We start from the raw sequence: 22,336 nt of genomic DNA, 5'->3' as shown, positions 1-22,336 counted from the left end.
AAGTCTACTTTGTCTGATATTAATGTAGTTACAGTAACTTTCTTTTGGTTAATGTTTGCTTGGTATAATTTTTTAGAGCATCTTTTTACTTTCAATCTTTATGTGTCCTTATATATAGTGTGTCCATTCTGAAAAGCACATAGTTAGATCTTTAAAAAAATCTCATGTGATTATTTTGTCTTTTAATTAACATTTAGTACATTTATATTTTAAAGTAGTGTTACAGTTGCATTTAAGTGGAGACCACATATTAAAGTGCTACATCTTATTGCTTCCATTTTTCATTTTCTTTTATCTCTCTCTTTTTTTGGGTCTCCTTTTGAATTAGGTATATTCATTATTTCAATATTTCTCATCTATTAGCTTGTTAGTTATATGTTCTTTTTCCTTTTGTTACCTTGGAGATTCCAATGTGAATCCTTTGTTAATTACAGACTAACCTTAAATTAGTATTTTTACCAATTTCTTTCTTTCTTTTTCTTCCTTTCTTATTTCTTTTCTTCTTTCCTTCTTTCTGTTTTAAGATACTGTCTCCCCCCATACCCATGCTTTTTAAGATTTTTCTTTCTGTCTTTGGTTTTCAGCACTTTGAATATGATGTGCCTAAAATGTGGTTTGCTTTCTGCTTTTCGTCTTCCTGTTTTTAAAATCTGTAGTTTGATGGCTTTTGTTAGTTTTTGGAAAATTCTTAGCCAAAATTTCTTCAACGATTGCTCTATCCCATTGTCTCTGTCTTCTGACATTCCAATTATATGTATGTTAGATCTTTTCTTCATGTCCTATTTACTGGTTATGTTCTTTTCTGTATTTTATATTCCTTTCTCCTCCCCCCCCTACTTCAATCTGGACGTTTCTTTCTTACTGCACCAATCTTCTAGAGCTCACTAATCTTATGTTTTGCTTTGTCTAATTTGCTGTTGAACCCATACATTGATGTCTTAACTTTAGTATATTTTTGTTTGACTTTACATTTTATTCTTTTTAAAAATATTTTATTTATTTATTTGAGAGAGAGAGATAGAGAGCACAGGCGGTGGGATGGGGCAGAGGGAGGGGGAGAAGCAGACTCCTCACTGAGCAGAGAGCCTGATGATCATCAGGACCCTAGGATCATGATCTGAGTTGAAGGAGATGCTTAACTGACTGAGCCACCTAGGCGTCCCTACATTTTTATTCTTAAGAAAATAGATTCTAGGTGTCATGTGAAAGTCTCCATCTTTGTCTTTAATTTCTTAAACATATTAATAACAATTATTTTAAATTTAAGATATTGATACTTGTTTTCTTAATGTATATTTTTTTTATTGGAGTTCGATTTGCCAACATAAAGTATAACACCCAGTGCTCATCCTGCCAAGTGCTCCCCTCAGTGCCTGTCACCCAGTCACCCCACCCCCTTGCCCACCTCCCCTTCCACTACCCCTTGTTCGTTTCCCGGAGTTAGAGGAGTCTCTCATGTTTTGTCATTCTCTCTGATTTTTCCCTCTCAAACACTTGTTTTTTGTCTGCTTTTCTCTCTAGGTTTTCAGTTATTTGATCCTGTTTTTTTTTTTTTTTTTTTTTTTTAAAGATTTTATTTATTTATTCATGATAGTCACAGAGAGAGAGAGGCAGAGACACAGGCAGAGGGAGAAGCAGGCTCCATGCACCGGGAGCCCGACGTGGGATTCGATCCCGGGTCTCCAGGATCGCGCCCTGGGCCACAGGCAGGCGCCAAACCGCTGCGCCACCCAGGGATCCCTGATCCTGTTTTTTATTTTATTTTTATCATGCCTCATTATTTTAGATTGAATAATGAGCACTTTGTGGGAAAAATTGTAAACTCTAGATGATGTTATTTTTCTCCAAATAGGGCTAACCTTTCTTCCTGTAGGTAGCTACAGTATAGGCAGACCAACTTAAATCTATTGAAGGTTGGTTTTAGATATGTTAGGGATGATTTATTTTAGCTCTGGCCATTCCCCAAGGTACTTACTCGTAGAGTATGGCCCTCGCTGCTAGACGTAACCTTTTGTGGGTTTTATCTGAAAGTCTAGAGTGGTTACCAAGGTGTCTCACCTCACCTTGTTGGGTCTGAACTTCACCTTTATGATCCACTAAAGTCTATCCCTAAATCTTTAGCCTTCCACCTGCTCTTTTCTGCTGGTTTTTGTGATATCTCATTTGGTGCAGCGTTAGAGTTGGCAATACCTCAATGGAAAACTGCAGAGAGTCTTTTGGACTCATTTCATTAGTATTACCTCTATTTCAGATTTTGCTCAAGTATCTGGCACATTGGCATCCTTGAATTCCAACTTTTGTCTTCAGTTCAGTAACACTCCTATTTTCTGGTTGGACCCGATTCTTTCATGCTGGAAATTGTCAAATGACCTAAAGTTAAAAAAAAAAAAATCAAACAAAACCAGAGTGAAATGTAGTGCTTATCTCTACACTTTTCTTCTCTCAGGGATCCTAGTCTTGTTTCCATTGATTACTCTCAAACAATGATTTCATGTATTTTATTCTTATTTTAATAGCTAATTTTATTTGTAGGGTGAGTCTGACAAACTACTCTGTTATAACTAGAATTGAAAATCCTCTTTTGTTCTTTTGACATCTCCGTATTTGTTTCTGAGCTCTTCTGTTTCTTTTCTTTTTTAAAAAATAATGTCCCATGGTCACTTGTACCTGCTCTCAAATCTGTAACCAACTGTATTTCCTTTTACTGCCTAGGGTAGTGATGTTTCAAAATCAGTATCTGAGTCCTAGGATCCTCAGCTAATGTAGAAGTTATTAAGTTAAAGGGATTTTGGGAATAGTATATTTACATGATGCCACAGTATCATCTATCAGAGTTATTGCTAATTGCAAAGAGGAAAACATGCCTTTACAATGGAGAGAAAGGGTGGTCATCATTGTAACCAGTCAACCAGCTTGGCAACCAGTATTGGCAACAGTAAAATAAAAAAACCTCTCACATAATGTGCCTCATGATGTAATGTAATATGAAGTGCATAGCATCTACTATGAAGTACTCTTGCCCAAAAAGTTTTACTCACATATGGAAATACTTTTGGACTTAAAAGAAATACAGGGGATCAAGGGATACATTAAATGATGCTATTAAGAATGAATCAGAAAAATCTAGAATATAGTGTATTCTATAAGACAACTGGCCTGGGCTATTCAAAAGCCATTGTTATAGAAAAAGTGGTGGTTGTGGGGGAATGACTGGTACTAGTCTTGATTAGGAAAGTGAAGAACTATAGCCAATGCAGTGAGTGAATTTTGTTTAGATTTTAGTTTGGAAAAAAACAAACCCCACTCTAAGTGACATTTTTGGGAAAATTAGGAAAATTTTAATAAGGAGGTACTTGGTGAGATAGAGAATTTTTTAAATTTTCTCAGGCATAATTATGACTTGGGTTATGTAGATTAATGTCTTTGTGTTTAGAATATGTTGAAGTTTTTAGGGTTGCAAGTTTCATGGTGTTTGTAACTACTTTCAGAGTGCATACATTCACACACATTTATATATACATAGAGAGAGACAAAAATAAGTACAGCAAAATGTCAAAATTTGAAACTAGGTGGTGAGTATACAAATGTTCATTGTATTATTCTTTCTGTAGTTTATAGTTTTCACAATATGAAAGATGGAATAAACCAATGGGGGGTGTAGGTTCAACATTAGAGAAAAAATAAGTATGTTCCATATTCTTTTACAAAATTATAGAAATTGATAGCAGTGTTATTAGCATCTACTAAAAAATAAAAGGCCAAAATATGAATGTAGTAATAGAACATTCTCCAAGAAATTCCATGGTGAGTAAATATTTTCTAAAATTTCAAAATAATTTAATCTAGATTTCAAAGGAATTATTTTATTTTGGGTGGGGAAGTATGGAGGGAGGAAATGTTTAGATTAAAGCAAATAGCAGCAGACAAAATTTTCAGTTCTTTACTGCTTTTTACTTAGTTATGTCAATTTTGGGAACATAGAATAATGATTAAGGAGAAAAGTGCTAGCTAAAGAATTTGAGAATGTTGCCAGGTACTATGCAATATGCCAGGCATGTGGAATATGAGTAAGCAAAAACACATTGCTCATGGAATTGATGGTCTAGCAGGGTAGACAGTTATTAATTAAATATTGACACAAAGTACATAAACTGATGAGAGCTGCAAAGGAAAAGTGGAGTTCTCTAAATACTACCACGGGGCGGGAGTGCTGAGGCAGTTCTGGAAGACTATCTTGGGAAAGTATTGCTTGGACTGAGAACTAAAGGCTGAGATGGGGTTAAAAGCCAAAGGTTGGGGAGTGACTTCCAGGCAAAGGGAAAAGCATGTGCAACTAGCTTTAAGAGGGAGGAAGTTTGGGGACATTTGAGAAACTAACTGAAAAGTGGCCACTATGGCTGGAGTGCAGAAAACAAGAAAGTGGTACAAGTGAGGTGGGAGCAGGAAACAGAGGCTAGACCATACTGTATTTAAGTATAGTGGGGGAATTACTGAAGTAAGAGAGTAACATAATCAGAGTTGCTTTATTAAAAGTTCTCTTTGGTTAAAGTATGGAGAAAAAAATGAAAGAGGTGATTATGGTAAATAAGGCAAAGCAAGAGATAATGGTAGATTGGAGAACGGAGGCATGGCATAGGTAAATGCATAGGTTTGAGAGCTATTTAGAGAGTAAAACTGATGGGTAATGGTTTGGATATGTAAGCGGAGGGAAACATTATAGATGGCCTTTCAATTTTCCAGTTTCCACACCTACATGAATGGTGGAGCCACTCCCTGAGAAAAGAAATAGTGAATGAGAAACATATTTGAGTTTTTTTCAGCATTTGAGTTGTTCTTAATATATAAGATGTTGAATAAAAGTACCTTTATATGTCTAGCTACTTTTAAAAATTATGTCCACAATAATTATAAGTAAATTTCACCACCAATGGACAGAATTTCTTCCTCAAGGAAAGAAAATTAAAAAGACATAAGCATCAAATAGTTCCATTAGGTTCCCTGATTATATAATTATGATGAACCACAGATGTTCCTTTGACTGCTTGTGAAAGAATTTATGTAATTATATATATTTTTCTCTCTTAACATGTGTTTTACCTTAGTGTTTGAAAAATAGTAAATACCAAATTAATTAGGTTTTTTCCTTCCCTTTCATTTTCTAGGCATAATGGGAGGCCCATAGCTAAATATGATCAGTGTCTTTCGTCAAATTTATAAAAGCAGTGGAGTGATGAGGTTTTTCAGAGGCATGATTCCAAATTTCTTAAAGTTGCTTCCTTCAGTATGCATAAATTGTATGGTTTACGAATCAATAAAACCACTCTTGGAAATAGCATAGAAATGAAATCGTGAACTTCCATTTTATGTACATTTATTTATAAGCATAGAAATGTCTTGCCTTTTTTCTTAGCTTGCTAGAGGATTGCATGAAAAGATGCTATATCCATCCTCCAAAAAGATAAACATACAAATCAGAATTAAATGCTGAATTTTAATTTTTTATAAGCCAGAATTATAGCTTATTAAGTTCTTTATGAATTAAAACCTTTAATATTCATAAAGTCTATTTAAGCTTCTCTAAAATTTAATGAATACCTACCAGAAATTTGCATTTAAATAGATTAAATTTATATTACCTAATTTATATTTTTATTTTATATTACCTAATATTACCTAATTATATTATTAACAATATATTTTTACGTTAGAAAAATTGGAGTATTTTGGAATTTTTCAGCATTTTTTGTTTTCTATTTTAAAAACCTAACATTGTTTTGTATGCATATTTTAAGTCCATTTGAAAGCATTAAAAGAAAACGTATGCATTTAAAATTATAATTAAAAGGGAAACAGTGGTTTTTGAACCCCTTTTCTGTCTCTAAACTAAACAAAACAAAATAGTTTTGTCTTAAACAATTTCATGGCTCAGAATACCTCACTCTCCTACCGGTGTTGTTAACGGAATGCTGGTGGCTTATTGCTTGCTTCTTGGGCACTCTTATTTGTGGATAGACATTTTAAATTTACTTCTTAACATTGCTAAAAATTATAAGAAAATCACCAATGTGAACAAAGTAAATCAGAGAAATTTAAATCTGTATTACAATAAGAGCTTCAAATTTTTTATACTAATGAGTATATATATATATATAGATATAGATAGATAGATAGATAGATAGATAGATATATCTTTTATACTGTGCTTTTAAATTCCACTCTTTAAGAATAAAGAAAGGCTGACTAGACCTCTTCTTTGAAATCTTAAATTTATATGAAGGATAAATAGTATTCTTATTTGCCCTTAGAAGGTTGTTTTGTAGTTTGCCTCTATTTTTATTTTTTATTTATTTATTTTTTCAAAGATTTTATTTATTCACGACAGAGAGAGAGAGAGACAGAGACAGAGACAGAGAGAGAGAGACAGAGAGAGAGGCAGAGACACAGGCAGAGGGAGAAGCAGGCTTCATGCAGGGAGCCCGACGCGGGACTTGATCCCGGGTCTCCAGGATTACGCCCTGAGCCGAAGGCAGATGCTCAACCACTGAGCCACCGGGGCTGCCCATTTGCCTCTATTTTTAAAAAATTAATTTATTTTTTATTGAAGTATAGTTGACATACACTGTCACATTATGCTTACCACAAATGTAGCTACCATCTGTCCTCATACAATGCTACTACAATATTATTGACTATATTCCCTATGCTGTATCTTTTATTCCCATGTATCTTCTACTCCCCTTCACTCATTTGTGCCCATCCTTCCACCATCTCCTCTCTGGCAGCCATCAATTTATTCTCTGTTTTTATGGGTCTGCTTTTGCTTTTTATTTGCTTATTCATTGGTATTTTAGATTCCACATATGAAAAATCAGATGATATTTGTCTTTCTCTGTCTGATATTTTACTTAGCATAATACCCTCTAGATCCATCCATGTTGTTGCAAGTTTGCCTCTATCTTTTCAATCTACCTTAAGAGAGAATAGACCGAAGATATTTAAGATTGTGTATATATAGCTACATTTAAAAAACTGTGTTGGCTCTAAAATTGTGATTTAATGAGATATAAATATAAATTATATAATTTATCCTGAAGACTTAATGCACAGCATAGAGATTATAGTCAACAATATTGTATTATAAACTTCAAAGTTGCTAAGAGACTAGATCTTACTTGTACTCACCACAAAAAAGAAATGATATGTAGGGATAGAGGGAACATTCCTCGACATCTTAAAAGCCATCTATGAAAAGCCCACAGCAAATATCATTCTCAATGGGGAAGCACTGGGAGCCTTTCCCCTAAGATCAGGAACAAGACAGGGATGTCCACTCTCACCACTGCTGTTCAACATAGTACTGGAAGTCCTAGCCTCAGCAATCAGACAACAAAAAGACATTAAAGGCATTCAAATTGGCAAAGAAGAAGTCAAACTCTCCCTCTTCGCCGATGACATGATACTCTACATAGAAAACCCAAAAGTCTCCACCCCAAGATTGCTAGAACTCATACAGCAATTCGGTAGCGTGGCAGGATACAAAATCAATGCCCAGAAGTCAGTGGCATTTCTATACACTAACAATGAGACTGAAGAAAGAGAAATTAAGGAGTCAATCCCATTTACAATTGCACCCAAAAGCATAAGATACCTAGGAATAAACCTAACCAAAGATGTAAAGGATCTATACCCTCAAAACTATAGAACACTTCTGAAAGAAATTGAGGAAGACACAAAGAGATGGAAAAATATTCCATGCTCATGGATTGGCAGAATTAATATAGTGAAAATGTCAATGTTACCCAGGGCAATATACACGTTTAATGCAATCCCTATCAAAATACCAAGGACTTTCTTCAGAGAGTTAGAACAAATTATTTTAAGATTTGTGTGGAATCAGAAAAGACCCCGAATAGCCAGGGGAATTTTAAAAAAGAAAACCATATCTGGGGGCATCACAATGCCAGATTTCGGGTTGTACTACAAAGCTGTGGTCATCAAGACAGTGTGGTACTGGCACAAAAACAGACACATAGATCAGTGGAACAGAATAGAGAATCCAGAAGTGGACCCTCAACTTTATGGCCAACTAATATTCGATAAAGGAGGAAAGACTATCCATTGGAAGAAAGACAGTCTCTTCAATAAATGGTGCTGGGAAAATTGGACATCCACATGCAGAAGAATGAAACTAGACCACTCTCTTTCACCATACACAAAGATAAACTCAAAATGGATGAAAGATCTAAATGTGAGACAAGATTCCATCAAAATCCTAGAGAAGAACACAAGCAACACCCTTTTTGAACTCGGCCATAGTAACTTCTTGCAAGATACATCCACGAAGGCAAAAGAAACAAAAGCAAAAATGAACTATTGGGACTTCATCAAGATAAGAAGCTTTTGCACAGCAAAGGATACAGTCAACAAAACTCAAAGACAACCTACAGAATGGGAGAAGATATTTGCAAATGACATATCAGATAAACGGCTAGTTTCCAAGATCTATAAAGAACTTCTTAAACTCAACACCAAAGAAACAAACAATCCAATCATGAAATGGGCAAAAGACATGAACAGAAATCTCACAGAGGAAGACATAGACATGGCTAACATGCATATGAGAAAATGCTCTGCATCACTTGCCATCAGGGAAATACAAATCAAAACCACAATGAGATACCACCTCACACCAGTGAGAATGGGGAAAATTAACAAGGCAGGAAACAACAAATGTTGGAGAGGATGCGGAGAAAAGGGAACCCTCATACACTGTTGGTGGGAATGTGAACTGGTGCAGCCACTCTGGAAAACTGTGTGGAGGTTCCTCAAACAGTTAAAAATAGACCTGCCCTACGACCCAGCAATTGCACTGTTGGGGATTTACCCCAAAGATACAAATGCAATGAAACACCGGGACACCTGCACCCCGATGTTTCTAGCAGCAATGGCCACGATAGCCAAACTGTGGAAGGAGCCTCGGTGTCCAACGAAAGATGAATGGATAAAGAAGATGTGGTTTATGTATACAATGGAATATTACTCAGCTATTAGAAATGACAAATACCCACCATTTGCTTCAACGTGGATGGAACTGGAGGGTATTATGCTGAGTGAAGTAAGTCAGTCGGAGAAGGACAAACATTATATGTTCTCATTCATTTGGGGAATATAAATAATAGTCAAAGGGAATATAAGAGAAGGGAGAAGAAATGTGTGGGAAATATCAGAAAGGGAGACAGAACGTAAAGACTGCTAACTCTGGGAAACGAACTAGGGGTGGTAGAAGGGGAGGAGGGCGGGGAGTGGGAGTGAATGGGTGACGGGCACTGGGGGTTATTCTGTATGTTAGTAAATTGAACACCAATAAAAAATAAATTAAAAAAAAAAAGAAAACTAGAGAAAAAAAAAGAAATGATAATTACATGATGCTATAGAGGTGGTAACTAATGCTACAGTGGTAAACATATTGGAATATATAAATGTATCAAATAAAAAGTGTATACCTTCAATTTATAAAATGTTATATGTAAATTATATCTCAATTAAATTTTATGAATTGTTTAATTTTAAAAAATGGAGGGGCACCTGGGTGGCTCAGTGATTGAATGGCTGTCTGGCTCAGTCGTGATCCGGGGGTCAAGTCCTGCATTGGGCTCCCTGCGAGGAGCCTGCTTCTCCCTCTGCCTATGTCTCTGTCTCTCTCTGTGTCTTTCATGAATAAATAAATAAATAAATCTAACATAAATAAATAAACAAATAAATAAATAAATAAATGGAGATGTGAGATAATCAACGAGTTTGAAAATGTAAAAATAAATAAATAAATTATACAATTTATATTATAGCCAACAACTAGTAGCTGGATTGGACCAGCTCTCTTTTCAAGTGGTTTTTTAGGGCAAGATATTTCTGCCATTTGATAGATCATGTATTTTTAAGTTACTCTAATATTTGAAGTATGTCTTATTTATCAAGTTTATTAAAATTTAGTTAAAATCTGGCTCTCACTGTAAAGAGTGTTGACATTCAAAGGAATAATCCATATAGTCTTTTTCTCTTGTTAAATGGCATGATTTAATTTGCTGTGGAATTAGATTAATTTCCTTAGGATAGGATAAGGAAAGGATTCTTGTGATACAGCACTTAATAAAATATTAATGATGGAATTAAGTTGTTAAGTTAAATTTCCTAAAAATTAAAATGAATATGAATATACAACATGAGTTTGAGTGAGAAAACCAAGCCAAATTTCTAGTTGGATTCCCATTTTTTTCTTAGTAGGATTTATTAATAGAAGGATTCTAATTAATTTATAACTCAGTTTCTAAAATTCACATAAAAGGAAGTTAAAATAAAACAAATGCTTCATGTGAAATTAGTGTATTACCATACTTTATTATTAAAAACAATGAGAAATTAAATTTTTTATGTGAACATTTATTCTACAATTGAGGGGGAAAATAAATGGCAAGCTAGACCCCTCAATAACTACAGATTATAAAGATCAAGTATTGTCTTAGGATAATTACATACTGGTGAAGTACTTTAAATGCTTCAGTGGATCTGAAACTTTTTGCCAGTGGATCAGATCCAGTGAACTCATTTAAAGTATTTTGCCAATTTTTTTCTCTATTTTTTTAGAATTCAATTTATTAATAGCAATGTGGCATTTAAATGGAACTGTTATGTGCTTTCCATACTCCTAGATTTGGAGAATTGTTCTAATCTGTGAGTTTATGTATTTTCTCTTTATTTTGTTTGTAAATAAAGACAGAAGTATTTCAGCATACAATTCAATTAATACATAAAAGTTTATGTATAGACATGAAAAGTCTAATCCCAGGGTGGCCCAAATGGGTTTGATCCCACCAAGTTGTCTTTGGGGCAAGAAGCAGTAATGGAGAAGAGTGCTTTGGTTTTTTGTTTTGTTTTGTTTTTGTTTTTTATAAATTTATTTTTTATTGGTGTTCAATTTGCCAACATATAGAATAACACCCAGTGCTCATCTCGTCAAGTGCCCACCTCAGTGCCCGTCACCCAGCCACCCCCACCCCCAGCCCACCTCCCCCTCCACCACCCCTAGTTCGTTTCCCAAAGTTAGGGGTCTCTCATGTTCTGTCTCCCTTTCTGAGAAGAGTGCTTTGAATTAGATTTGTGGATCTACCTTTCCTAGAATTCAGCAAATCCATATATTGGTTTCTAATAAGCTGAGAGAGTAAGAGAAAAAAATTTTAACTCTCCTCTATGCACAATAAATGCTCGATAGGCAGGCATGTGTTTTATTACACTCAACCACAAAGTAAGACAATATTATATGGATATATGTATGTACATATCAACATGCTATATATATACATACACATACATACATATGGACATATATGCATAAATATGATACACACATATACATACACACACACAAATAATCGCAATTTTTTTCAACCATCAAAGTTGACAGAGGTCTAGATAGAGATGTAAAATGTTGATTGTAGTTTAAATAAGTCCCCATAATGTGATAGGTGTTATATAATATATATGCTATTTTCCTATTTAATATATAGAAGATGAAATACTCCTCTTTATCCTATTACTAATAAGATAAATTAGAAACACTTCCAAACCTGTCATTTAATTAAAGAATACCACAGCTATAAATTCCCTCAGAAATCTTGCCTTGTGTCTATGAATTTCCTTGATTTTCAGGAGGAGGTCTACGTTAAATAGAATTTTGGCTTGCTTTCTTTTCCTGGATACACGTATTCAAACATCTTTTTAAATTGTGTACTATTTCTGAAAGTAATATCAAAACATGGGTATTTGGTATGTGAACAATTATTATTGAATTAGTCTCTGTCATTAAATGCTTCCCTGACCAGTTTTTGCCAGTTTGACTAAAAAAAGTAAATTGGTTCTATATATATTGTTAGTATATATATTCTAAAATTAAATATGTAGCATTTCACAAAGAAAATAATAAATGAATCATGTGCTCACCATACTCTTTGATTTCAAACACTACCTTTCTGCTTCAAACACTACCTTTCCTTCTCTCACCTCCTGAAAAGTAATCCTTATCCTGAAGGATTTCATTCCTATGCACATTTAAAATTTTGTCTACATATGAATGGTTCCATAAATATTTTTCATAACTGTATATTGTATATATTTTGTAAAACTTGCTTTTTCACTCAACATTGTGATATTTATCTACGTAACTTTAAGTCATTCATGTTTACTCTTATATGATATTTCATCATTACGTATACATATTTATCTAATTCTCTGATGGGCAGTTGTGTTAATTTAAATGAGAAATAGATTATTAAACTATGTTTAATAAATATTCAACCATGTTAGAGGTTTTTATACCTTTATGAGAAGGATGGAGGAAATTCCAAAGGTTTCTTCTGAATCATTAAAGAAACAAAAAACCTAGAACAAGTACTTTTACATTTCAGAAAACAGAGGAGTCAATTTAACTATTATAATTAGAGCAATAAATTGTTATTTAAGATTTACCATAACTGCAGACTTTCAAGAGTTGTAAACATAGCAACAGCCTCTGGGATCCAGTTAACTTAAAAAAACAAACAAACAAAAAAAAACAAAACAAACAAAACAAAACAAAAAAAAAAAACAAACAGGGATCCCTGGGTGGCGCAGCGGTTTGGCGCCTGCCTTTGGCCCAGGGCGCGATCCTGGAGACCCGGGATTGAATCCCACATCGGGCTCCCGGTGCATGGAGCCTGCTTCTCCCTCTGCCTCTCTGTCTGTCTCTCTCTCTCTCTCTCTCTCTGTGACTATCATAAATCAGTAAAAATTTAAAAAAATTAAAAAAAAACAACAAAACAAAACAAAACCCACCTTTGTTACACATAAATCAAGAAGCCATTGGATATTCTTTCTTGTGAAGGGCCCGTTCAAGTCTTTTTTTTCTAATTGTTAAATATTTAATTGGGTTGTTTGTCTTTTACTTATTGATCTGTAGGTGTTCTTAAAAATTCTACATAGTCATTTTTTAACTATGTGTATTATAAATATCTCTTTTTCAGTCTGGAACTTGAATATCAACTATCTTACTTGTATCTTTTGATGAAGAGATGTTTTAAATGTTGATGAGGTCCAATTTCTCAGTTTCTCTTCATGGTTAGTGAAAAACAAACAAAAAATAATAAATAGAGACCATTTGTGGTCTGAAAAGCCTAAAATATTTACTGTCTAGCCCTTTGTAGAAAAAATAAAGATGATCCCCAAACTAGACTGATTAGTTGAGCATAGCTGTAATTCAGAGATCAGAAAGTTGCTATAGCTACCACCACCGCTGTCAAATCTGCCTCAAGATATGCATAAAATTGGCAAATAAGCATTGGAATACTGAGTCTAGGCACAAAAACTGACCTAAACCCCAATATTCATGGTCCTGCATGATGGCTGAAACAGCAAAAGGAAGCTGTCTTACTTCCTCTTTCCAAATACTATGTAAGGTTTTTGGAGGGAATCTAATTTTCTTACAGAAAACTAGCTTCAAAGGAGTTTAGAAATACTTTTGAGCATTCTGTAGTCTTCCAATAGAAATGCAGAATGAAGGTTGAAGTACCAGTCCAAAGTATCTGCCACAACTTCCAAGTGATTTTTTTAAAGATATATTATTTACTCTGGAAAACTGTGTGGAGGTTCCTCAAACAGTTAAAAATATACCTGCCCTACGACCCAGCAGTTGCACTGTTGGGGATTTACCCCAAAGATACAAATGCAATGAAACGCCGGGACACCTGCACCCCGATGTTTCTAGCAGCAATGGCCACGATAGCCAAACTGTGGAAGGAGCCTCGGTGTCCAACGAAAGATGAATGGATAAAGAAGATGTGGTTTATGTATACAATGGAATATTACTCAGCTATTAGAAATGACAAATACCCACCATTTGCTTCAACGTGGATGGAACTGGAGGGTATTATGCTGAGTGAAGTAAGTCAGTCGGAGAAGGACAAACATTATATCTTCTCATTCATTTGGGGAATATAAATAATAGTGAAAGGGAAAATAAGGGAAGGGAGAAGAAATGTGTGGGAAATATCAGAAAGGGAGACAGAACGTAAAGACTGCTAACTCTGGGAAACGAACTAGGGGTGGTAGAAGGGGAGGAGGGCGGGGGGTGGGAGTGAATGGGTGACGGGCACTGGGTGTTATTCTGTATGTTAGTAAGTTGAACACCAATAAAAAAATAAAAAAAAAAAAAAATAAAGATATATTATTTATTTGAGAGAGAGAGAGAGAGAGAGAGAGAGAGAGAAAGCACAAGTACACCCATGAGAGGTGGGAGAGGCAGAGGGAGAGAAAGAATCCTCAAGTAGGTTCTACGCTGAGTGTGGATCCCCAGGGCAGGGCTTGATCTCACCACCCTGAGATTATGACTGAGCCAAAACCAAGAGTTGGATGCTCAACTCACTGAGCCAACAGGTGCCCCCCAAGTGATTCTTAAAAAACTAATGGATACTATTACACCAAAAGAGCCCATTAAGAAATTTTCTATATTGCTTGCTATGAGATAGAGCAGGGACCAGACTCAAGCCCCTCACCCTGAAATGCTCATAAAAAAACCACAGTAGCCCTTTTACAGGTGCTGCTTGCCATCAGAAAGCCAGATGCTACCACAGTGCCAAACAAGCCCCACACTCCAGCTTACAACCAGTTTGCTCCTGTGAGAACCAGACCAAACCAAGTCTGAGCCCCAAGGGACCCCCAGCACTGACCTTTCACTAACTTTTCCCCTCATTATAATCTTAAAAACTTGCCTAGGGGTTGAGATTTAACATGCTATGATTAGACATCCAATGTATGAAAAAATATAATCTTTAGGTGAGCAGGCACTGTTGGGTCCCCATCTCTACATGCTTATGCCACCTCCCCACCCCACTCCCCTCACCGCTGTGATCTCTTTAAAACTGTCCCTGGCCTCTCTCTAAAGAGCCAGCCCGAGGATACTTTCCCTTGTGCTGGAATATAAGTCCCAGGAAAGCTTTGCCTGGACCGGCTGTTAGGCCTCCTGTCAATTTTTATTTTTGGTGAGCTCAGTAACAAGGATAGGGCTTCTAATCAAGAAAGTAGAAAAAAAAAGTAGAAACAGCAAACTTTTAAATGTTTACAATGGGCCAGTTATAAGCACTTTACACCTTGTTTTTTTAAACTTTAATAATGATCCTACAAGGTAGGTATAATTATGAAATTTGTTTTATGAGTGAGAAAACTGAGTTTTAGAAAAGTAATTTGCCTAAGGTTGCATGAGTGGTATGTGGTAGAGCTGGAATTCGAGATCAAGTGTGTCTGAGTCAACACCTTCTAGTACTTTCAGCCCTATGTTTAATCTTATGGTTGGTTGAAGTTAAGAAAGAGTCAGAGAGATGAAAAAAAAAATGAAACAAAATAAAACAAAAGTATGGATAAATTCTAAGTTTCCCCTCACCAAACACACCCTAAATCCTAGAAGAAGTTGGGCATATATAGGTCAATGGGATTAAAATCCCTCTGGAGAGTCTAGTCTTGTTCAGATTTAATAATTACACACTTTAAACAATTACTGAAGTTTTTTATCTTTCTGGAACTCTGCTAAATTCTGGGGAAATTGAATAATATTCTGTTCTTGGCATCAAGTAGTAAGACAGAAACATTAATGACCATAATATGATAAATGCAATTCTTTTTCCTGGTGAGCAATTTGATTACATTCTAACTACACTCTCCCTTTATATCTATAATTTACCCAAATTATAAAGAATACTTATGTATGGGAAAATATTCTACAATATTTAGACAATAATAGCTAGTTGCAAAACTTTTAAAATTCAACTTTGTGGAGGCATATTTATACCTAATAAAATGCACTCATTTTGTGTTCAGTGTGATGAATTTTGATAAAAGTATACACTTATGTATTTATGTAACTATTATCACATTCTGACTTCCATTCTTTCATCGGGATTGTGTGCATCGGGATTTCATTCCTTTTTATTGCTAAATAATATTCCTTTGCATGGATATACTACCTTTTTGTTATCCAGTTACCTTCTCTGTTTTCTGAAGGTTTACTTCTAGTTTTTGGCCATTAAAAATAAAGCTGCTATAAACATTAGTCTTTTTCTTGGGCACATTTTTTTCATTTCATTAAAGTAAAAGCCTAGAGATAGAATTGCTAGTTTATGTTCAGTTTATGAGAAAATACTAAACTGTTTTCTGATTATACTACCCTGCATTCCTACATCAGCAATATATTAGTTTCGGTTGTTCTATACTCTCAGCAACACCTGACATCGTTAGTATTTTAAATTTTATCCATTCTAGAGGCTATGCAGTGGTATCTCGTTGTGGTTTTGATTCACATTTCTGTATTGAGTAAAGATTTCAAGTAACATTTCATGTGCTTATTGGCGGTTGAGATATTTTCTTTTGTGAAATGTCTGTTCAGAATTTTTGCCCATTTAAAAAAATTGGGTTGTTTGTAACACTTTTTTTTTTAAAGATTTATTTATTTATTTATGATAGACACAGAGAGAGAGAGGCAGAGACACAGGCAGAGGAACAAGCAGGCTCCATGCCGGGAGCCCGACGCGGGACTGGATCCCGTGAGTCCAGGATCGCGCCCTGGGCCAAAGGCAGGTGCTAAACCGCTGAGGCACCCAGGCATCCCCTGTAACACTTTTTAAGTGTTCTTTAGTATTGTGGATACAAGTCCTTTGTCAGAGATATGTACTAAAATATTTTCCTCTTAGACTTTGTCTTGCCTGTTTTTTTTTTTTATATAAAGATTTTATTTATTTGAGAGAGAGAAAGAGAGAGAGAGAGAGAGAGAGAGTAAGCACAAGCAGGGAAGGGGCAGAGGGAGAGGAAGAAGCTGACTCCCTGCTGAGGAGGAACCTGATGTGGGGCTCAATCCCAGGAGTTGGAGATCATGACCTGAGCTGAAGGCAGATGCTTAACTGACTGAGCCACCCAGGCACCCCTGTCTTGCCTATTTTCTTAATGTTTTCTCAAGTTTCACATTTTTTTCTTATGCATATCCTACTCTTCCAGTAGGATTTGTTGAAAAGACTATCTTTTCCCCATTGAATTACCCTGACATCATTGTTGAAAATCAATTGATCACATATGTGTAGGTTTATTTATCTAGTCTCTGAAACTTATTATTTTTCAAAATGGTTTTAGCTACTCAACATCTTTTGCATTCCTATATAAATGCAATTAATTAATTAGTTAATTAACCAATTAATTTTTAGCGCAAGAGAGTGCATGTGCACCTGAGTGGGAGCAGGAAGGGGCAGAAGGAGAGAGAGAATCTTAGGCATGTGGCCTGATGTGGGGATGTGAAGCTCAATCTCATGACCTGAGCTAAAATCAAGAGTTGGACACTTAACTGACTGAACCACCCAGGCGCCCCTCCATTATAGAATCAGCTTGTCAGTTTGTACGGAAAAGCCTGCTGGGGCTTAGATTGGGATTACACTGCATCTTTAGATCAAATTGGAGAGAACTGATTCTTAACAATATTGAGTTCCAATCTATGAAGATGAAAAAATAAATAAAATCTTACTGGTTTGGGACTGCCATTAGAATGTGCCACTGACTTTCAAAAGATGTGACCAGAGATTGAGGACACAAAGCTTCAGTGCCACAAATCCCAGAACTAGGTTTGACATGATCCTTTGGCCCTGTCTACTACAATGCTCCAGCGCCTCAATTTTAGGTCTCCGGCTCCCCGGTGGGAGCCTGTAAACGAGGCTGAGGCCTGCAGCACCGTGTCGTGTCCTGCAAGACAAGTGTGCTCAGCGATATCTAAACAGGACCGGCACTCAGGACCAGGACCATAAAGTGTCCTTCGCGTCTTGTGCAAGGGAGTTCTGTCGGGGGAGTGGAGGCCGTGGTGAGGCCGCAGGGGATCTAGGAGACTGGGAGGCGAGGCGGGGTGCGGGCGCCCGGACACATCCCCAAGGTCCCCTGCAAGCGCCTCCGAGCGAGGGCGGAGGCCCCGGGAGGGGAGGAGGGGGCGCCGCCGCGGGAGGCTCCAGTCCGCCCCGGCCGCTCACCAGCCGCCGCCAGCCGCTCCGCGCCCGGAGACCCCGGGGGCTCTTCCGCGCCGGCCCAGCGCAGGTGGGCCCGGGAGCGAGCGCAGGTGGCCAGGGAGCGAGCGCAGGTGGGCCCGGGAGCGAGCTCAGGTGGGGCCGGGAGCGAGCGCAGGTGGGCCCGGGAGCGAGGGCCGGTGGGCCCGGGAGCGAGCGCAGGTGGGCCCGGGAGCGAGGGCCGGTGGGGCCGGGAGCGAGCTCAGGTGGGCCCGGGAGCGAGCGCAGGTGGGGCGGGAGCGTCCGCGGTGCGGGCACCGCCGCCTCTGGCGCCTCGGCTTCCTGCTGCGGGGCGCGGCGCCCGTCGCGAGGCGGGGGCCCGGCTGGCACGAGGCGGGCCTTCCGAGGGCCTCCGGGGGGCGCCCGTGCCCAGCGCGCGGGTCCGCTAGCCCGAGGCCCAGTCGGGCCGTTGCGTCGGCCGCCCGGGCGCGCGGACCGCCTGCCTCCAGCAGCCCCGCTAGGCGGCGGGGCGGGGGCGGGGCCTGGGGGCGGGGCCTGGGGGCTGGGCGGGGCCTGAGAGGGCCCGGGGCGGGGGGCTGGGCGGGGCCGGGCCGGGGCGGGGCTGGACCCCGCGGGCCGGCCGGACCATGCTGCGCTGGCTGCGGGGCTTCGTGCTGCCCACGGTGGCCTGCCAGGAGGACGAGGACTCCTTCGGCTACAAGATCCTCTTCCAAAACCTGGACCGCGACGGGGACGGCTTGGTGGACATTGTCGAGCTCCAGGAGGGGCTGAGAAACTGGAGCTCCTCGTTCGGTGTGAACTCTGGGGCTGTGAGTGACCGAGGGGCGCGCCCGGGAGCGTGGGGAGCTGTGCCGAGAAGTCGTTCCAAGAACCGCCCTGTAAGCGTGGCGATCTCTTCTGAGAGGCCGCAAAGGACAGCAGTGCACCCCAGCGAAACACGTTCTCAGCCTCCTTTTTTTTTTTTTTTTTTAACATTTTATTTATTCATGAGAGACACGCAGAGAGAGGCAGGGACACAGAGGGGGAGGCAGGCCCCCTGCGGGAGCCCCGCATCCCAGGACCGGGGGTCACGACCTGAGCCAAAGGCAGCCACCCAGGCCTCCCATCCTGCCTTCTTAAAACAGTCACTTTCCACAATGACCAGAGCCTTCTCCTCGGCTCTTTGGGAGACGCTGAGTGGGTTTCTGGAGACTCGCCATCTACTGAACCCGCTCAGAATTTCAGGGGCCATGTCAGTTGGCCTTTGTGAACTCCTGAGCCCTTTTCGCGGGATGTTCGCGGCCTGGGTTCCTGCGTCAGGGTCTTGTACAGAAGACAGGCACACAGGGATCCTCAGATGCTCTTTCTGACCCGGACACCAAGGTCTAAGGGGAATCAGACCTGACTGACTGACTGACTGACTTAGTGCTTTATGTAAATTGGGGATGTCTTCCTTCTCTGGACCAGTCTTGGCTTGATTATTTAAGAACTGTTAGGTGAAAGTTTCAAGATATCAAGAAAAGCAATTATTCTATTTCCCCTCTGTCAGTGCCGGACAGTCCTCAGGTCATCCCACTTGGTTCAGCTCTCTACTGGCCAGCCGTGTACAGTTAGGAATCCGCAATGTTCCCAGGGCTCAGGAAATTCCTGTATGTGGTAGGACTAGTGGAACTTCTACTTATTATACAGCCCCTTGCTCTATAGTAAGATCTTCGGCCCAACGTGATGTAATGTGTGACCTTATGTCAAAAGACCACATACTCTTTAGCTACTGGATTGTCCTGCTGGCTGAGGCCCTGCAGGCAATGCGGCAGACACATACCTAAGATATATGTCAAGATGAAACACTGCACCTTTCAGGGTGGGATAGTTTCAGAGTCATTAACTTGCTGCTCAGTGGCTGGTGGGTTTCCTGAAGGGATGATGTCATGTCGGTGGCCCAGTATTAGTCTCTGATGCTACTAAGTTGGGCATTTGGCAGCAGCAGCAGCTCTATTAGGTCTGGGGAGCGGGAGTCCAGGCTGTTTGGCCACTCCATATGACAGCACTGCGTAAGTCCGGGTGTTCATGGTGTCCACCGAGAGAGCCTGGCTGACTTCATCTGGCTGGGTCATTCCGTCTACTTGGTTGTTCCGTACCTCTGCCTTGGTAGTAACTATACAACGTAAACCTATTTTTGCTTGGTGTCCACTCCCATAGATCCCCCTTTGTACGTATCCCCCATACCTCTTTGTCTCTGATTTCTAGTCTTTTTTGCTTCCAGGCTACTGGCCATGTGACCAAGCATTACTACTGGCCATGAGCCTATCTACATTGTTATCCCTTGCCACTTCTCTTTTTACATAAAGCGAATATTCAGGTGCAGTAATTGAAATTCTTTTCACTGAGTAGATTTCCTCTCACTGCTACCTTTCAGGATTATTCCTGAGTAGTGCCAAGCAGTGCCTAACGGACCTTTTGCAGTTTGCACTCACATACTAAGAAATGTGTCCATGAATCAAGCTCATCCCATTTAGTCCTGGTCAGCTGGTCATATTGAATCTCCATGTAGTTATAGGTGTGAGTTTGGGGAGAGATAATGGTCTAACAGTGATGGGGTGTGGAACTTTGCTTGGCTCTTTGTGTGTGGGGCTTGCTTGTGCTCAGATTCCGCTTGTGCTTGATCTCAGATATACTGTTCCATCATATGGTTTGCTGCTGCAATCACCAAAACTTATAACTTGGTGGGTTTGCCTAACGCAAGATAGGCAATCCGGCTGTATGTCGTTTGATGTCCTAGGTTTCAGCACTCTGTTTCTTTCACGGCCCCCTAGCATATCAGGAACTGCCACAGTTTTCTGCAGTAGATTCTCCTTTTGAGAGAATTTGCTATAAACCCCACATCACATCTTTTCTGCCTTTGGTACTTGCAATACCACAGAATCTACTGGGTCAGGTGGCCCAAGAGGCAGGGCTGCTTGCTACATGACTTGGATCTGCTGAAGAGCTCTTTCCAACTATGTCCCTATTGAAAGGTGTTAACATTTCTTGTTCCTCAGAAATGGGTCACAAAAGTTTTCTTAATTTTGAAATATTTTACTTCCAGAACTTGAAGAGGCCTCTTTCAGGTATGTGTTTCCTTCCTAGATGGGTATGAGATACAACCATTTGCCCTTTATTTTCAGTGGTGGTAGGGATATGTCCTGACACCCTTCAGACTACTGGTCCTGGAAATTAATTAATTCATGTGGTAGATCCCTGAATCCTCATGGACTCTATTATCTCCCACCTTCTGGAATACATGTATTTTACCAATGCTTCCAACCTATTGCTACTTTTTTAAAATAAGAGAATTATTATTATTTTTTAAAGATTCACTTATTTATTTTTAGAGGAAGAGAGAGTGTGTGGGGGTGAGGAGCAGAGGGAGAGGGAGAGAGAGTCCCAAGCAGTCCTTCCACTCAGCTCGGAGCCCAGTGCGGGGCTTGATCTTGGGATCCCAAGATCACAACCTGAGCGGAAAGCAAGAGTTGGACACTGAACTGATTCACCCCTCATCACCACCCCCAATTGCTATTTCTTGTTCATCTAGTCAAACTAATGTGATGTTACCAATATAGTGAATGTGTAGATGGACCAGGTCCCTCTGTGACAGAGGGCAGGAGATTTAAACATATATTATTGCCTACGCCATGGGAATGCCAACTGCTTCTGGTTCTCCTTCTTAGTAAATGGAAAACAGTGCATTCATCAGATCAGTGTCCCTGAGGCTGTGTTAATCTGCTCTTGTAAAGATACCACATCTGGATCCAAAGCCTGCAATTGACTCCTCTGCTGCTTGGTTGAGTTTGAATTAGTCCGCTGTCATCCTCCACTGTGATCCACCTAGGTTTTGTAGGACTCGGCATAGTGAATTAGACGATGGACACTTCCACTTTTGAATTCTTTAGTGAGTCTATTAAGTACCAATCTGTGCTATTTATTTTGGGATGTGATTTTTCTCCAATTATTTTGTTGTGGTAAAATACATATAACATAGGGCGCCTGGGTAGCTCCATTGCTGAGCGTCTGCCTTTTGTTCAGGTTGTGATTCCAGGGTCCTGGGATCAAGTCCCACAACAGGCTCCCCGCAGGGAGCCTGCTTCTCCCTCTGCCTATGTCTCTGCCCCTCTCTGTCTCTCATGAGTAAATAAAATCTTTTAAAAATGCATATAACATAATATTTATCCTCATAATCATTTTTAAGTATAGAGTTCATTGGTATTAAACAGATTCATAATGTCGTGCAAGCATCTGTCTCCATAACC

At 39.2% G+C, this 22,336-nt stretch overlaps 2 protein-coding genes across 6 annotated transcripts in view; both read left to right on the top strand.

Annotated features, from left to right (window-relative positions):
* LOC144318589 (mitochondrial adenyl nucleotide antiporter SLC25A24-like) overlaps nucleotides 1–5,346 on the top strand; it is a 49,149-nt gene extending 43,803 nt beyond the window's left edge. The window contains exon 10 of the mRNA XM_077905678.1: nucleotides 5,163–5,346. Coding sequence (XP_077761804.1) covers nucleotides 5,163–5,182 — 20 coding nt within the window. The 3' untranslated portion in view covers nucleotides 5,183–5,346. The remainder of the gene's footprint in view (nucleotides 1–5,162) is intronic.
* A 13,313-nt stretch (nucleotides 5,347–18,659) lies between these two features.
* The window catches only part of LOC144318586 (mitochondrial adenyl nucleotide antiporter SLC25A24-like), a 49,813-nt gene continuing 46,136 nt past the window's right edge, over nucleotides 18,660–22,336 (top strand). For 4 of the 5 annotated variants that reach the window (XM_077905674.1, XM_077905675.1, XM_077905673.1 and 1 more), the window contains exon 1: nucleotides 18,660–18,949. In XM_077905674.1, the coding sequence (XP_077761800.1) occupies nucleotides 18,698–18,949 (252 nt within the window). In that variant the 5' untranslated portion in view covers nucleotides 18,660–18,697. The remainder of the gene's footprint in view (nucleotides 18,950–22,336) is intronic. The other variant, XM_077905672.1, reaches the window with a different exon arrangement.

Source organism: Canis aureus, chromosome 8, assembly GCF_053574225.1.
Source record: "Canis aureus isolate CA01 chromosome 8, VMU_Caureus_v.1.0, whole genome shotgun sequence".
Lineage (NCBI taxonomy): Eukaryota > Metazoa > Chordata > Mammalia > Carnivora > Canidae > Canis > Canis aureus.
Note: the sequence above shows the minus strand (reverse complement) of the source record. Positions and strands in the feature narration are given on the sequence as shown.